At 41.6% G+C, this 18889-nt stretch overlaps 1 protein-coding gene across 2 annotated transcripts in view; it reads left to right on the top strand.

Moving 5' to 3' along the window:
* Window positions 1–286: 286 nt before the first annotated feature.
* si:ch211-71n6.4 (para-nitrobenzyl esterase) overlaps window positions 287–18889 on the top strand; it is a 40346-nt gene continuing 21743 nt past the window's right edge. For both annotated transcript variants that reach the window (XM_042485266.1, XM_042485258.1), the window contains exons 1-3: window positions 287–380; window positions 11042–11312; window positions 13349–13769. In XM_042485266.1, coding sequence (XP_042341200.1) covers window positions 11049–11312; window positions 13349–13769 — 685 coding nt within the window. In that variant the 5' untranslated portion in view covers window positions 287–380; window positions 11042–11048. The remainder of the gene's footprint in view (window positions 381–11041; window positions 11313–13348; window positions 13770–18889) is intronic.

The raw sequence follows: 18889 nt of genomic DNA, 5'->3' as shown, positions 1-18889 counted from the left end.
ACATGTGGCCCAAAAGTCGCTGCCACTATCTGGGCCAAGTGCTTCAATTACAGAAGTGATCCAGAGAAGAAATTTCCTCCAATTCTGAAGGTATGGCAAAATGTAGCCTATGTGGTTATGATTTGACCCTATATGGCCCAAAAGTCGATGCTATGGGGGCAGCTTGTTCTGAATCCTTCCCTCAGCACTGCACTGAGGGAGGGTGTCTGTCCTCCTGCTCGGTGTACCGGCCCTTTAATTGTTAAAAAGAGAGAGAGAGAGAGAGAGAGAGAGAGAAAGGGAGAAAGGGACATGCGCGCTCTGCCCAGCAGAGAAATAACTACGTCCACTCAACTTTTTAGGAGTTGACTTTTCCATGTGTTGTGTGTTTATGGGACATGGTGAGTAATGAAACTTTTCACTTGTTGTGCAGTTGTCTGAGGAGTGCCAGAAGTTTGATTCGATAGTTTTCAGTCAGTATGACAGACAAACACATCGAGGCGCTGCTGGGCGTCACGCGACTGTAGTTTATGTCATATTTATTTCATATTTCATCAAAGAACACTTAACATTAGACTCACCTGCTGTGTGACATGATGGAACTCAGAAGAATGAAGCAGTGAAACGTTCACTTCGACTGTGTTGTCTTCACAATCTGTCCCCTATTGTTCCACACATTTCCTTTGCAGAGTATTTGATTATGCGCGCGTGTGTGTGCGCTTGCGTGTCGTGTGAACCAAAATTATAGCCCCCATTTTCAATAGCACAATGTCAACAGTGTTGAGCAGTGTTGCCTTGACAAGCCCCACCCCCTCGAAACGCAGTGCTTGAGCAAGAAGGAGACTTGGGAGGGAAGTTGCAAAAAATCCAACTATCTTTTTAAACGAGCAGCAGAGTTCACTGACTGAGAGAGGGAGAGTGACCAAGAGACATTACTGTAGAAAAAACGTGCCACGGAGCTGGAGAGTGAGCCAGCTCAGATGTGAGACCAGGGCAGCAGTCGAATAGTTGTTTTCACTTGGTAATGTTCCTAACTGAACGAAACGGCCCATTGCTACAGATTGACTGGTGGTTGAATTAACTGGCAATAGAGACAGATGTGTTTGTAGGCATGGCCTCTGAGAACAGGCTGACAAAGCAGGAAATAAACACTTTAAAAGTTTCCAGGCGAGGATGTCGTCACTGGACAAGTAATGATATTTTCGTACCAACAACGGCTAATATGTTCTTGTTGGGACCAAAAATAACGCCCATCAATAGATCTCATATCTCACTATCTCATTCATTTGACGGTGTCTGCTGTAAAATTATGACATTACTTATTACTTGTCCAGCGACGACATGAACAAAAGATCCCTGCCTGGATTCTGTGGTGTAAGATAGCTGTCAAAAAGATGTATCCATAATTAATCATTCTTATTTGTAATTTTAACAATTTCTAAGTCATGTTTGGATTGTTTTTATATGAGTATGAGTGTAAAATCTGAGTGCAAAGTCTTATGAATACAACTCATGTTTCTACCAGTGTTAATTTTGACAGCAAATTCTGATTTAGTCTTAGTCTTTTGAATAACACATCATTTAGTCTTAGTCTAGTTTAAGTCATCTGTAATCTTTTAGTCTTAGTCAAGTTTTAGTCGTCTAAATATCATGAGAGTTTTAGTCTTAGTCTAGTCTTAAGTCTTTTAGTCTTAGTCTAGTTTTAGTCTATATTTTAGTCCAAATATTTGCAGATTTTGGTCGACTACATTTTTCTGCAGAAATTCCGGTCATTGGAAGTATCCATCAGTCTGTTATGGAATGGTATTAAGGTTTGAATATGCAATACAGACACAGATTTATTGGTAATAACAAAAAATGTCTTTTATTTTGACATTTGAACAGAACAGATTACAACTTTGTAAGTATCACCCTTTCTTCATTATCTGTTACTCCTGTGTGCAAAATCAAAGAGATGTGAAGAAAAGGGTGATACTTACAAAGTTGTAATCTGTTCTGTTCAAATGTCAAAATAAAAGACATTTTTTGTTATTACCAATAAATCTGTGTCTGTATTGCATATTCAAACCTTAATACCATTCCATAACAGACTGATGGATACTTCCAATGACCGGAATTTCTGCAGAAAAATGTAGTTATTAAACAAAAGAAGAAAGTAAATAATAATAAAAGAAATACCAGATCAGTAACTTTCAAGTTGCATATATTATTACTACAGGAAATGCTGTAAATAGCAGTGAATACAACAGTTCAGTTTGTTTCTGTCCATTTTAAGGAAAGCACAAGCTCCAATGTGACCCTTCCTCTGTTGCGCTGTCCTCTTGTGAGGTCACCTGTGATTCTGAATACCTGGCATAGCTAACAAGTCTAACGCAAAAGGTTTTAAACTGTGATAAAAACTGTCACTCTTTTGCAACCGAAGTCTGTTCCTGTGTCCTCAGTGATGGGATGTGAGACTTCTTCCTTGTACTTGATGATCTGCTGCCTGATGCTGGTTGTGGAGGTTTTCTGTTTAGGCCTTGTGGTGCGGCATTTTGAGAGAAACCTAAACGCCAACTGCTTTGAGGATGGCGCTGCTTCTGGTTCCTCAATAATCTCTTCTTCTGTATCATCTTCAGACTTGTCCTCCTGTCTTGTTTGTGGGAAAGTGCATTTGACCACACGTCTTCTGCCTGTTTCAGCAGTTCCTGGATATTTCCATCAGTCACGTCAACATGATTTCACAGACAGTTGGGTTGACAAAGCAGGCAGCTGCTGCAAGTGGTGAGAACTTTTCATTGATTTTTAATCTCAGAGGCAAGCAAAATGCTGGTTCAGATTTGATCTCATTTTCTCTGCAAGAGTGGTGAGGTCTCTGTACCGAGTGTTTTCTGCAAAGTCAGTTAGGTGGCTCAGCAAATCAAGGAGGGCAGGAATCACTAGACATAGATGTGGTGTCACTCTGGAGAGTTTTAGTGTGTTCCGCAAAAGGCAGCAGTAGGTCATGCAATGAGGAAAGCTTTTGCCACTCACTAGTAAGCAAACTGTTCCATCCCATGTCATTTGGGATTTGAGAGACTGCATCTTTGACTGTGAGGAGTCGTGTGACCTTGTTGAATGTGCTTGACCAGCGTGTGGGGCAGTCATTTACAACAATAACACCACATGGTCCAATAACCTCTGTGTTGCGACTGAGGACTTGTCAGTCAGACTTGTCAGTCCTTTTTTTTGTCCACAAGTCAAGGCCAATGCATACTTTCCGGGCAGCAGCCGGCCTCTCTCGGAATTTTTGTCTTTCATGTTTATACTCTGTTTCAATCAAATTGCTCATTTTAGTTTTCCTTGGAACTTTTAGTCTCCTATCTACTCTCTCCATCATTAGCACAAAGTCCTCATCTTCAGTTGTTGTGAGTGGTAACCTGTGTGTCCAATCCATCTAGCCATGGCCTGCTCCTTGGTCTGTTGTTCCTTTGATTCAGTTTTGTACTTTGAAAACCTTGAGATGAGATGGTCTGCTGCTGGGTTGCACTAGCAGCACTAGCTTTATTTCCACTTGGCCCATGGTCATCTTTGTCATCAGACGTCTTCTGTATCTGTGAGGGTGTGAATCGAATCAAGTTGTTATTTTTTCTTTCTTGCCCAATGTCGCTTCAAGTTGGTGGTGTTTTTCTTGCTCCACACACTTTACAGACGGTCTTGTTTCCTTTTTGTAATAAATGAAGTTTGAACTGAAGCCAATTCTTTGTTTTCGACCAAGCTCTGATATTTTTTAGCTCTTCTGCTTTTAACTTTTGTCCCATCACTTGCCGCAGCTTTTGAAAATGGCTCCGCTGATCTGTAGATCAACCTACCCTCAAAAGATTCATTCTGATTGGATTTCTTCCTAACTTGTCCCACAAAACGGGTAGTTTTGATTGGATCTCTTCTCTGTTCGTCCCTCCCTAAGATTTTCGTCTCGTTTTTTATTCGTTGACTAAAGTGTCACTTATATTTCGTCACAGTCTTCGTCATCATATCTGACTTTATATTTAGTTTTTATTTAGTTTTCGTCCGTGAAAAAGGTTCGTTGACGAATATTTTTTGTCATAGTCTTCGTCAACGAAATTAACACTGGTTTCTACGACTACAAAGTCTTCACTGTAAGCAGGAATCCAGGTTTTACGGGAACGAATCGAAAAAGTGCTGAAATGACATCGCTGAGGTCAGAGTCAGGTCGCAGGGAGAGTAATCGATTCGCGATTCCTCCAACTGCGCATGTGCATGCCCCAGAGGCAAACATGGAGGGCAACAGCCTACCAAGTAATAGCAGCTCCGGAGGAAACATCACAGGTAATGTCAGTCATAACGTGCATTGCATAGCCATTATTTATTTCAAAAATCGCACCATTATACATTTCTTGGAGTCACAAACTTATTGCTTTAACTTGCAAGCTAAAGACATTTAAATACTGATGATGCTATCTTAGTGCTATCCTTACTGGGATTAGAAGTTATTTTAGTTAGCTTGCAAGTTAAAAGACTAAATAATTAAAAAAAGGGCTCTATTCTAATTGTACCGTGGCCATTGTTTGTTCAAGAGGGCCAATGCTGGATATTTTCCTAGCTAGTTTTTGCCTTATTTAACTAGTTTGGACTTATTGTGACGTTAGATAAATGACTTGTAAGTTGTTACATGGAGAGTAGAGGCTCCCTTCCCTCTACAGTAATGTCTCTGGGCTGAATGATCAGTGTCTCCCGCCGCGTACCATAATCTCTTGTAAGTGAAGGCAAAGACTACACAAATAACTACACACATCGTAATGTGTAGGTAGCTATGATAATCCACCGCTCCACGGATTGATTTCTCAAAGGCTTCGTTGAAAACAAATGCACTCGGGAAGGTTAGGAGGGTAAGCAAAACAGTGGAAAAGTGACTGGATCTATACAACAAGCAGTAAATATAAATTGATAAAATTTGTATTTTGATCAACATTATGTCTCAAATTGATCATTTCACTAAATGTAAACCGTGTAATAAGCAGTATAATTCACCATGTTGGGGTTTATTTCTCCATATCAACATTTTCATTCCTTCCGTATTATCACAAAGATATTTGTTCACGTTAACTCATCCCAAATGTGGCATGATAGTTAATTCTGTGGTGATGAACATATAGGGTCAGTGCATTATGTTTTGGGTAACGTTATATGTTTCATATCATGCAGTTCAGTGCTAACTAACTAAAATAACTTAGCACTGGCCAACTTCTTATCCCACTAACGATAGCACTAAGATAACATCATCGGCATGTAAGTTTGTGACTCCAAGAAATGTGTATTTTACATAATGGTTCGAGTTTATGAAATAAATAATGGCTATGCAAAGCACGTTATGACTGACATTACCTGTGATGTTCCTCCGGAGCTGCTATTACTTGGTAGGCTGTTGCCCTCCATGTTTGCCTCTGGGGCATGCACATGCGCAGTTGGAGGAATCGCAAAACTTTTTTTTTCTCTATGAATTTACAAACTAGTCAGGCAAATACATTTACATACAACAAGAACAGACATCATATTGCAGAGATGAAACCATGAATAAGAAAAAGACAACATACAATTTAAGTATAGTAATTAAATTAGTGTTAAAGCGTTCATTTTGTAATTGTTACGCTTCATTAGTCAGATCATTTTTGAAAACTAAATAGAGGTCTTTGGCAAGTTTAGATTCGATAATTTTTAGGGACTTAATATGAAGGTGAAATTCATTTAAAAAGCATGAGAAGACGGGTGTGGTTTTTAGATATTTGGCTTTGTGAATAAAGAATTTGGCTAAGATCCCATTAAGTCCAATTGTTTGTCTTTTAATATAACACCAAAGATAATACTATTGTAGTCTAAGCCCGGCATCGCTGAGTTTTTTCTTTTTAACCTATCTGTAAATAATTTCCAAAACAGCTGGGTTTGAGAGCATGTAATAAAGAGGTGCACTGTTGTTTCAATGTCACTTTTACAGAAAACACATTCGTTGCTTTCAAATCCAAATCTTAGTCTTACAAATTCACTAGATGGGTAAAAATCATTCATTATTTTGTAATGTATTTCTTTTGTTTTGGGTGAAACTGGGTATTTTAAAAATGTCGTTCTCGATTTAGATACTGAAAGTTAATCAAATGTATTCTTAATTTTATTTCTATCAGCTTGAGCAGGGTATAGATCATTTGTTAAAGTAGATATAAATTTGTTTGAACACCTTTTGTCAAGGAAATTAATTTAATTTATGACAAGGTTAGGGAGACGGGTTAGAGATGGGTACTGGGAATACAAAGAGATATTTTTGGCTAGGGTAAGTAATGAGTAAAGAGATTTAAAATCTTTAAGATTGCAATTAAATTCATATTTACCACAAAAGTTGTCATAAGATAATAAATCTCCATTTGCATCTAAGAGATCCATTACTCTAGAATAGAAATAGAAAAGGCAGTGTCCCTTAGTGAAAAACTCTAATCAAAACTTCCTGAATTAAAAATTGTTTTTTTTTTTTTTTTTTAAATAATAGCAACCTGAATAAACAAACTAATGCATGAACCGTTTAAATGGTTGATACGCCCACATACGTGTGCATACTCCGCTGTGCGGGATGTCGTGGCATTGAATTAAGATGTTACTATTTTTGCTTTTAGCTGCCATGAAAAGAACACTGTAGTCTGAACAGTTAACAGTCATTCAATATTCAAAGTGCTGTCAAAATAAACACTGATGGAACGAGTTATAAGTTATCCACCCTTAGTAAAATAAGAGTTGTTTATATATGTAGGCGCACTGTAACAAGACTGATTTTTACCTAAAGTTATGGCACTGGAATAGGGCTTATGAATGGGGCTGATGAAACCAATGGGACATCGGAAAAAGGCTGGCTGACCGAAGGATCTGGCTTCTTTTATTTTCGGCCACAATGCGTCTTGTGCCTCTTTATCTGCTTTGGTCAAGGCCTCTGCGAAGCGGATCCCGTATTCCTTGCATGCTGCGTGATTCTTGGAAGCTCGCCAAGTTGTGTCGTGGTGAATCTTCATGGTGAATTGCACAATGATCTGTCGATTTTTTACCGTCAACATTTCTCCCAAGGCGATGTGCAGAATCAACGATGTCCTCCATCTTCTCAGACCACTGTGGTGTGATTTTAGATAGGATCATGATCATTCTCTCTGGTGTTCTCTCCCTCAGTCTCCTTCAGACCATGAATATGGAGGTTCCAGCATCTTGTTTTTTTTCCAGCATCATCTTTGTTTTTTTAGAGTTGCTACTTTTTCCTTGCAGTCTTTGATTTCTTTGAAGTTGAAATCTAGACTTTTAGCCAGATTGGCACTTGCCAGTGAGTTTCCATTTTTGAGCTAGCATAATCATGTAAGTCGAGTGCTTTGTTCGCAGTAGTCGTCATTTTCTTGTGTTCTTGGTCGGTGAAATAACACCTAAAATGTTAGTAGTTGGTTTGCGCTCGTTTTTTGCGTCTTCTTATGTAGGAAGCTTAACTTCTTATCAATCTATCTTACACTATAGGATTCGAACAGGTGATTAATAATATCAAAAGATGACACAACATCCTCTTATCAGACACGTTACCGTTAGTCAATGAAAAATGTTGCCAGCCAGGAGCCTGCAATTCTCAGTACTAGTGTGATATCCTTATGAGTAAATGTTTCATATGATACAACTTCAATGCATCTAAAATATGAGCGTATTTAAGTATATTGTGGCCATACATATAGCCTAACACTTTATAAAAACCCTGATAACGTTATCTATGCCCTTGATCATTTCATTTTATCACACTTGTGCTTACTATTATCCTCATTGCATAACAATTAAAGTTGACAGTCATGTCTGATGTAAATGAAAAAGTTTCAATAAAAACTGTAGATTGTAAATGGGATGAAATGTATACACGTCTTTAGCCTTCAATAGGTTATAAATTACGATATACGGTGGACAGATGTTGTATCACAAGTTAACCTGAGTGGATCACAAGTTGCCACAGCTGACACGCTGAGATCGAGCAGGGTGTAAACTACTCAGACTGCAGTATGTTTCACCTCTAGGTAGTCCCATATAGACTACGCATTCAGCTCTCACATCTAGACATCAGATCAGTAATGTTACACATACAAGATTTATGACAGAACTTTTTGCAAAGGATTTGATGTTCACAGTGTTTTGAGCAGCGATTGACACCTACTTTGTGATTTCTCCATGCTCCACGCTACATTATATCACCAATTGATTCCAAACTTTGTGGGATTTATTACATATTTCATGTATATTTACATTAAATTGCGATGAACACGATAACATAGGTAACCGTGTTGATGCCTGTTTACAATATTACAAACGTCAGTAAGTTGTTTACAAAATGTACACATACAGACAGACGTGTTGGTGTGTAATGTAAAGCTTGCTGTGGGTAACGTTATCTGCGCAGATTAACTTGTGATACTAGCACCAATAGTGTATTATATTAATGGCTACAGATGTGTATGTACTTCATCCCAACCATATTCTGCAGTACTCATTGATACTACTAAAATACTACCTTTTCAAGTTCACTTGTCACTCACCTAAGCCAAAAGTCCCTCCTCAGTGTAAAATGTTTTTGAAAATGCCTGACCTGTTATGCAGCACCCCTTCCCCTCTCATAAATGACAAATGGTCCCTATCCCTAACCACAGAGGGAGGCTGGCGAGGCGGCTAGGAGCATGCACAGAACGCCTAGTCCAGTTAAAGTCCGACTGAGGTGTACAGAATAGCTCGACTTAAAACCGCATAGTTCCGAGAAATTCAGTTTAGGCCGAGTTCAGTCTGACTAACATCTTTTCATGTATTTTAAAAGTCCAGTTTTAGTCAGACTAACACAACAATTCAACTTTTTATTACATTGTGTAAACATATTAATACTAAAACAATTCTTATCTTCAAGATTGTATTCACTAGTCCCTCTTGACCTGCAATCAAAGCCTCCAGAACTAATGACTAATGAGCAGCAGCAGTCGACTCTAACCTCTTACTGACAGCAAAACTATGTGGCTTATTGTGAAAGACAAACACACACCCACACACACAGAAACACACCTTTCCTTGTACGCTGTTCAGGTCGACCAGCTTTGAAATGCAGCAGTCAGACTGGGGACCATGAGGGTTAGAGTCATGGCAAACCTGGAAAAGTCATGGAATTCCCTTGAAAGTTAAGGAAAAATTAATGGAACTCATTTTTACAGCAATATGTAGATAACTTTCCACATAATGGAACATATATTTCTGTAGCTGTTGAAGCACTGTAGCTCTAATATGTGCAAATGTGCAATGTTTTGTTTACCAACAATTATGTTCCTGCATTTTCTCCCCGCGTTCCGTCTCTCCTTCCATGTATGCCAGCTACATGGAACATGCTTTTCTCGTGCATTTAAATCTTTAAAACCTGAACAGATTGGTTTGATTTCTTTTGAAAACTTGGCTGAAATGGCAGCGAGCAACTTGGAAAGAGATGTACTGCAAACCACAAGAGAGATGACGAGAAAATAAGGTACAAGGTAAATTTCTTTGTCATTTTTCTTAAATGTGGTTTAAGTGCTTAGGTTAAAATTAGTAAAAAAAAAACAAACTAAAAGACAGAAAAAAGAAAGACAGAGAGATATATAATATAAATATATATCTTAAGTTAATTACATTCACATTTTCAGCACTTTTCTTTCAAGCCATTACCTTTTACCTTTTTCTTTTTTGTGTACAAATTTTGAGGTAATTTTCTTGTAACTTTTTACGAATTTCTTGCTTAATTTTGGGTAATTTATGTGTGAAGTTGATCATGTCCTTTCTCTCATGCTTTTAAAAGAGATTAAGCAAATTGGGCAGGTTTCAGGGGCTAACCCTGCTATATTTGAACAAGAGAAAAACAATGTTGTGACAGTGTGTTCAACCACTAAACGCTGTCCTGGTCTCTCATGAAATGACTTTTTTCAACACTCTGAAGTTATGGGACATGTTGGGATCACAGCGAAATTGTTCAGCTGTGATGTTAGATAGCTTTGCATCCTTCATCATCGGGCCGCGTGGCTACTTATTAATTTAAAGTACTTTTTAATGAATAATAGACCTACCTGTGTAGTTTGCAGATATGTTGCACACAAAAATTGTCAGTGAAAAAATGTCTCACTAAATTACTGTTAATATACCAATATAGGATAGGCTTTGATTGCCACTGCAGAACGGTCAGATCTTACCACAGTATTTCAGGATTGGGGGGTTGCTACCCCCCTTAACTTTGGGGCAGGAATAAAACCCAAAGCCCCCCCCACTTCACCCCAAAACTCTCGGAAACCCACCTTGTCACCAAGGCCTCCTGTTCATTCTGTTATCCCCAGCAAACATTGTTTCCACTATCTATTTTTCTGTGTTATTTCTCTCTACCTTCATTTGTAAAGTGTCCTTGGGTCAAATCAAAAATCAAGCTATTATTATTATTGAAAAGCAAAAAAAAAAAACAGGAGAGCTTCTCGAAACTAGTAACAGCACAAAAGACAGTGCTCTATGGTGAAGGGCATGAACATATTTAGTAAAAACAGGACAGAAACAAGGCACTGGTCTTCAGGAAAAAGGTAAAAATGCCATTATTTTATTGGCAGGTTCTAAAAGTGATGATTATATATTAATTCTTCGATGCATTTCAGCATTCAGCCTTTTTCAGAAAGAAGAAGGTTATTATTAAAGGGAAAGTCTGGTGACGGACAGCCCTGTCACACATGCACCTTGGTCCCTAAATGTCCTGACAGTTTAAATTGTTGTTTTTAGGTCTGAGTTAATACCAGAGTCACTTTTATGAAAAATCATGATGGCAATGCTATCAAGTCCAAGCTGTACATTTTTTGTTAAACTTTTAACACAGCTAAAATCTGAACAGAGTACTATCACATTAATGCAAAGACTGCAGCAGCATCATACAGGGATATTAGTCGTTTAATCATCTTTTGTGCATTAAGGTAAAGTAAATCTGTTCAGTAAACTATCCTGATCTGATGTCGGGGTGAGCTGGACTTGAATTTCCTGTTTTCTGTCTCAGAGTGAAGATGAATGAGGATGCGTTCGAGGTCCCGGAGAGGACTGAGTACCGCTACCTGGTGCAGGAGGAGGACGAGGAGGAGGTGCAGTACGTCCGTCACAGACACTACATCAGCCCGCTCCTGGTGCTCTCCAGACGCTGCATCTTCCTCATCTGCTTTGCTGTGCTCGCTCTGCTCTCTCTCGCCACCTACCTGGGATACATCGCCCAGACGCTGCCGCCGGGGATTGCCGAGGTGTCGACGGACTGTGGAGAGTTCAGAGGAAGACATGTGAGTTTAGACATGGACTCATGTTTTTTTTTTATATACAGTCCATTGGCTGGACAGGCGTCCTTAAAAAAGAAATATGAATCACCATATAACATATACAAAATAAAAGGGGAGGAAACCACCAGAGGTCCAACGATAAGATATTATCATAAAACTTTAGTCATGATACAATATTATTGCAATTATATTTTATTTTTTGCATTATGCAAAATGCTGAGTACAGTGATTACTAGAGCCTGACTGATTTATTGGTCAACCGATATTAACAGCTGATATGAGCCTTTCACAGACATATCGGAGCATATCAGCGTATATTTTGTCCGATATGTGCCGATAAGAAAACTTTTTTTACAGACATGCGATGCTTGCGTGATTTAGAAATAGTCAGCAATTGACTGATACTGAACATTACTGATGTTAATTTAACTATTTATTTTATTGTATTTTTCTTTATTTAAATGGTCAGCAAAGACCATATAGTACTGATGTGTATTTTGTTTTTATATTCTTTATTTAATTGGTCAGCAAAAACTGATGCTGAACACATACAGTACAGATGTTTATTTTCTATTTATTCTTTATTTTTGTTTGTGTGTAATGTTCAATAAGTAAATTGTTTAAAATAAGTTGTTTGTTAAAGAAAGCAGCCCTCTAAATACTTTTACATAGTCAGATCAGTGCAAAATCAGTGCACAATCCAGATAAAAATTATCTATTTTCATTCCAGCTCAAAAATTCACTATATCGGTTGCCATATCTGTAATCGGTGATTTTTTTTTTTACTATAAAATCAGTATTGGTATCTGTCTCAAAAATCCCATATAGGTCGGGCCCTAGTGATGACACATATTGTGATATAATGCAGTTTATTAGCTCTTTTCATCTGTAAGTTATGTCTCCAAAGGAAAACTTGTTTTATCTACCAAGAAAAAAAATTAAAGATGTTTTTTCACTTTTACATTTTTCTTGCAGCAAAATGTATCTAGTGGACTAAAAAAAACAATTGATGCTATTGTTTTAGTTGGCTACCAAAAGTTTAATTTGTATTTGCAATATGAATAAACTGTATGATAAAAAAATTGATATTTGGTTTCCATGTATCGATTCAATATTGCCACACAAAATATTGCAATACTTTGGTACGATTTTTTCCCCCGTTCTTACAAAATAATATTACAGTCAACTGGAGGAGGGAGTGTGCATTTGGCCAGGACTCAGTCAGATAATAGGTTTTGATTCTCAGTGGGACTACTCCTGATTAAATAAAGGTTAAAAAAAAAAAATCAAATAAAAGCATGAAATCTGCTGTAAATATCAGCTTAAAGCACATCCATGCATCACTTTTACATGTTTTACTATTACATGTTATGAACAGCTATTTGTAACATCTGTTTGTGTATTTTTGCTCTTACAGCTTTATTTAACTCTTTGAAACCTAAGCAAATTGGCTTCATTTCTTTCAAAACCATGGAAAGAACGTTATGAGCAATGAAAATGTGTTAAAAAAATGAGTTAAAATAAAAGGAAATGACCTTGGCAAAGGTGGGTTTTTGGGTTTTTTTTTTAAAGATATTTTTTGGGCTTTTTTGGCCTTTATTTGCTTTATAAGCAAAGGGCCAAGGCCAGAGTTGAACCCACAACTGCTGCGGTGAGGACTCAGCCTCTGTACATGGGGCGCCCATTCTATCTACTGAGCCACCGACGCCCCAGGCAAAGGTGTTTAAAAATTCTAAGAATTTTGTAAAATAATTTTAAGTATGTGATTATGATCATTTTAAATAGAGTTTTCCCTATCTTTTTTTCCCCAGACATTTTTCCATAGGTTTTTTAAGATCATTTTTTAAATCTAGTGATTTCTTGCATTTGGAAACTTTTCTTACCAAGTTGCTCATAGCCTTTTTTTCACATTTCCTAAAGAAATCACACCAGTGTGCTCAGGTTTAAATACTTGAAAGGCGTCTGAAAGCAGCACAAGAAAAGTGATGTTGCCTCAGGTTTCGAGAGGTTAATGTCACTTGTGAATTTCTCTTTCTTAGAAAAATGGAGCCTACTCCTTTAAGGGCATGCCCTATGCTGCGCCCCCTGTTGGTAACCTGCGTTGGGCCCCTCCAGCTGCACCGGTGTGCAAGGGCGGAGTAAAGGACGCAAGCCACTTCCGCAATATGTGCCCTCAGGTGCGGCCAATGACGAGCACGGGGAGGGTGATGGGCCAGGAGGACTGCCTCTTCATCAACGTGTGGACGCCAACGCTGCAGCCTGATGCCAAGCTGCCCGTCATGGTGTGGATCCACGGAGGATACCTGCACGTACTCAGTGGAGGAGAGCCGGGCTACTCGCCCACAGAGAAGCTTGCCGCTGACACACAGATGGTCTACGTCAGCTTCAACTACAGACTCAACGCCTTCGGCTTCATGGCGCTGGAGATCCTGAGAGAAGGTTCTCCAAAAAACACTTCAGGTCAGTCTGAAATGCGCACTGTGGATAAATACATACAGTATATATGAGTTTATATCCATAAAGTGGCCAGTTAGGGCGGGCTCCAAAAGTGAGTCAATCCCCACAGACCATATGTTAAAATGTTCAACTTCACAGCAGAAATAATCATGTTTACAGCCTGGTTTTGGTCTCCATAGTTAGTTAGTTTTCACTTCTTTGTCATGCCAGTCTGGCCCTTCTCGTATGGGATTAAAAAACACCATCACAATACAAAGCATGTGTCATCATCTGGTTTTACAGATAAAAAAGTTTTTTTAAAAAAAGTACGTAAAATAAATTAAGTTACAAAATAATATATGACCAATAGTCTTGCAAAATATGAATTGTACACGAAAAATACATTTTACAAATTTTACAAACCTACACTGGGACACGCAATGTAGGGGAGGGACCAGACAAAGTGTAGCTCACAAGACCCCTATGATGATGACAATCAGTGGTCCAGAGTTCCCCTCGCCCGGACGCGGGTCACCGGGGCCCCCCCCCGGAGCCAGGCCTGGGGGTGGGGCTCGATGGCGAGCGCCTGGTGGCCGGGCCTTTACCCATGGGGCCCGGCCGGGCACAGCCCGAAGAGGTGACATGGGACCTCCTTCCCGTGGGCTCACCACCCGTAGGAGGGGCCGTAGGGGTCAGGTGCAATGTGAGCTGGGCGGCAGCCGAAGGTGGGGACCTTGGCGGTCCGATCCTCGGCTGCAGAAGCTAGCTCTGGGGACGTGGAATGTCACCTCTCTGGTGGGGAAGGAGCCTGAGCTGGTGCGCGAGGTTGAGAAGTTCCAACTAGATATAGTCGGCCTCACCTCGACGCATGGCTTGGGCTCCGGAACCAGTCTTCTCGAGAGGGGATGGACTCTCTTCCACTCTGGAGTTGCCACTGGTGAGAGGCGCCGGGCAGGGGTGGCAATACTTATTGCCCCCTGGCTCGGTGCCTGTACGTTGGAGTTTACGCCGGTGAATGAGAGGGTAGCCTCCCTCCGCCTTCGGGTTGGGGGACGGATCCTGACTGTTGTTTGTGCCTATGGTCCAAACAGCAGTTCAGAGTATCCACCCTTTTTGGAGTCCTTAGAGGGGGTGCTGGAGAGTGCTCCTTCTGGGGACTCCCTCGTTCTGCTGGGGGACTTCAACGCTCACGTTGGCAACGACAGTGAGACCTGGAGGGGCGTGATCGGGAGAAATGGCCCCCCCGATCTGAACCCGAGTGGGGTTTTGTTATTGGACTTCTGTGCTTGCCACAGATTGTCCATAACGAACACCATGTTCAAGCATAAGGGTGTCCATATGCGCACTTGGCATCAGGACACCCTAGGCCGCAGTTCAACGATCGACTTTGTAGTCGTATCGTTGGACTTGCGGCCGTATGTCTTGGACACTCGGATGAAGAGAGGGGCGGAGCTGTCAACCGATCACCACCTGGTGGTGAGTTGGCTCTGATGGTGGGGGAGGACGCCGGTCAGACCTGGCAGACCCAAACGCATTGTGAGGGTCTGCTGGGAACGTCTGGCAGAGTCTCCCGTCAGAAGGAGCTTCAACTCCCACCTCCGGAAGAGCTTCGACCATGTCCCGGGGGAGGCTGGGGACATTGAGTCCGAGTGGGCCGTGTTCCGTGCCTCCATTGCTGAGGTGGCCAACCGGTGGTGTGGCCGTAAGGTGGTCGGTGCCTGTCGGGGCGGCAACACCCGAACCCGCTGGTGGACACCGGCGGTGAGGGGTGCCGTCAAGCTGAAGAAGGAGTCCTATCGGGCCTTCTTGGCCTGTGGGACTCCGGAGGCAGCAGACAGGTACCGACAGGCCAAGCGGAGTGTGGCAGCGGCGGTCACCGAGGTGAAAATCCAGGCATGGGAGGAGTTCGGCGAGGCCATGGAAAACGACTTCCGGACGGCTTCGAAGAGGTTCTGGACCACCATCCGGCATCTCAGGAGGGGGAAGCGGTGCTCCGTCAACACTGTGTATGGTGGCGACGGGGCGCTGCTGACCTCGACTCGGGACGTTGTGGATTGGTGGAAGGAATACTTCGAAGACCTCCTCAATCCCACCGACACGCCTTCCGTTAGGGAAGCAGGGCCTGGGGACTCGGGGGTGGGCTCCTCTATCTCTGGGGCTGAGGTTACCGAGGTGGTCAAAAAGCTCCTCGGTGGCAGGGCCCCGGGGGTGGACGAGGTCCGCCCGGAGTTCCTCAAGGCCCTGGATGTTGTGGGGCTGTCGTGGCTGACACGACTCTGCAACATTGCGTGGACATCGGGGGCAGTGCCCTTGGACTGGCAGACTGGGGTGGTGGTCCCTCTTTTTAAGAAGGGGGACCGGAGGGTGTGTTCCAAGTACAGGGGGATCACACTCCTCAGCCTCCCTGGTAAGGTCTATTCGGGGGTACTAGAGAGGAGGGTCCGCCGGATAGTTGAACCCCGGATTCAGGAGGAGCAATGCGGTTTTCGCCCCGGCCGTGGAACTGTGGACCAGCTCTGGACCCTTGGCAGGATCCTTGAGGGTGCGTGGGAGTTTGCCCAACCAGTCCACATGTGCTTTGTGGACTTGGTGAAGGCATTCGACCGTGTCCCTCGGGGAGTCCTGTGGGGGGTTCTCTGGGAATATGGGGTTTCGGACTGCCTGATACGGGCTGTCCGTTCCCTGTATGACCGGTGCCGGAGCTTGGTCCGCATTGCTGGCAGTAAGTCGAACTCGTTTCCGGTGAGGGTTGGACTCTGCCAAGGCTGCCCTTTGTCACCGATTCTGTTCATAACTTTTATGGATAGAATTTCTAGGTGCAGCCAGGGTGTTGAGGGGGTCCGGTTTGGTGACCTCAGGATTGGGTCTCTGCTATTTGCAGATGATGTGGTCCTGTTGGCTTCATCGGGCCGCGACCTTCAGCTCTCACTGGATCGGTTCGCAGCCGAGTGTGAAGCGGCTGGGATGAGAATCAGCACCTCCAAATCCGAGACCATGGTTCTCAGCCGGAAAAGGGTGGCGTGTCCCCTCCGGATTGGGGACGAAGTCCTGCCCCAAGTGGAGGAGTTTAAGTACCTCGGGGTCTTGTTCACGAGTGAGGGAAGGATGGAACGGGAGATCGACAGGCGGATCGGTGCGGCGTCTGCAGTAATGCGGACTCTGCACCGGTCTGTCGTGGTGAAGAGGGAGCTGAGCCGAAAGGCAAAGCTCTCGATTTACCGGTCGATCTTCGTTCCTACCCTCACCTATGGTCACGAGCTTTGGATAGTGACTGAAAGAACAAGATCGCGGGTACAAGCGGCCGAAATGAGTTTCCTCCGTAGGGTGGCTGGGCTCTCCCTTAGAGATAGGGTGAGAAGCTCGGTCATCCGGGAGGAGCTCGGAGTAGAGCCGCTGCTCCTCCGCATTGAGAAGAGCCAGATGAGGTGGCTCGGGCATCTAATTAGGATGCCTCCAGGACACCTCCCTGGTGAGGTGTTCAGGGCACGTCCCACCGGTAGGAGAAGACCCAGGACACGCTGGAGAGACTACGTCTCACAGCTGGCCTGGGAACGCCTCGGGGTCCCCCGGGAAGAGCTGGTCGAAGTGGCCGGGGAGAGGGAAGTCTGGGCTTCCCTGCTTAGGCTGCTGCCCCCGCGACCCGACCCCGGATAAGCGGAAGAAAATGGATGGGATGGACAAACCTACAGTTTATCTTGAAAAAGAGACTGTTTTCTCATCTCCTATGCTTTCTCCTGATATTATTATTAATAATAATAATAATAAACTTGTGAGCCTAATATGCTTTACAAGAAAGACATTACATGCACCAAGTTCTTAACATCAAAAGTCATAGAAGACATAAAGACAAAAGAAAACCAGCATGTTAAAATAAAATAAGATAAGCATAGAACACATATTCACATGGATAAAACCCACTTGGTAATCCTAAACACACAGAACGCATAACATAAGATGGAAAATAAAACCCATTGAGATAATATTCATGGAAATAAGACTAAATAGAGTTTAAAAAATGCATAAAAGTAAGGATAATACAAGGTTTTAAAGAAGTGCAGCAGTGCGTAAGTGTGAAGCAAAATGTGAAGCACTAGTTAAAGGCTAAAGTGAAGAGATGTGTTTTTGTTTTTTAAAAATATTTAGTGTTGTGGCTTCTCTGATGTCTATAGGCAGTGTGTTCCAGAGATTTGGGCCGTAACTGACAAACACTGCAATTCCAGTTTACTTAGACAACGAGCTAATCTAAATGTTTCATATTTAAATAAACACCTAAACCATCATCATCTCATCATACAAATGTACTCAATCAATATCTGTTTTTATCTTACTAAACAAAAATTTGCGCAGGTCCACATAAAAAGGGGCAGTAAAAAAACAAAATGAAACTGCTAAAATCTGCTAAATTCTAAATTCATACACTGTCCAGTTTCAACCATAAGTGGTAAAATACCAGATCTCAGCCAAGCACAGAGGGATCTTTGCTTTTTAGTTAAATTATATTAGACATAATTCTCAGTCCCATATTCATGTTTATCATCCTAAATGATTGCAGTTTATATCAATTTATCACCAGCTCATTGCTCTTTATACTAAGTAAGCACAGAATCTCTGAACATACAAATGTTGATTTGTTTTCATTTTTAAAAAATACCTCATCAAACCTGTAGTTACTAAACAATGCGTGTACATCTCTTGACCAAGGCGCAGTCATTTGTTTGTCCCATATAAGAACCTTTTTTGTCAATCAGTTTTCTTCCATATCATGACAACTGTGCAGGGCTGAATTGTTAAAGTCAACTGTTGAAATTTGATTAGGTGTAAAGATACAGTCAGTAAGTCTTATGAAAATGACTTTTTTTTAACAAATTTTATTTAAAGAATCACATTAGTAAGGTACAATATTACAGATTTATGTTTTTTTATTTTTTTTAATCATTCCCCCTTTCCCTCTCTTCCCTCCCCTCTGCCCCCTCCCGCAATCCCCTCCCTACTTATAAAGGCAAATAAATAGATCAAATAACATACCTAACTGTCCAGTTAAATTACAATTAAAGAGATACTTAAGACAATACAATGATTTTTTGTCATCTTTACTTAATCTGTCACTATATTCTGAAACAAGGGCATTAGACAGATAATCTTTG

The sequence above is a fragment of the Plectropomus leopardus genome, chromosome 1 (assembly GCF_008729295.1).
Source record: "Plectropomus leopardus isolate mb chromosome 1, YSFRI_Pleo_2.0, whole genome shotgun sequence".
Lineage (NCBI taxonomy): Eukaryota > Metazoa > Chordata > Actinopteri > Perciformes > Serranidae > Plectropomus > Plectropomus leopardus.
This window is presented reverse-complemented; position numbering and strand designations above follow the sequence as displayed.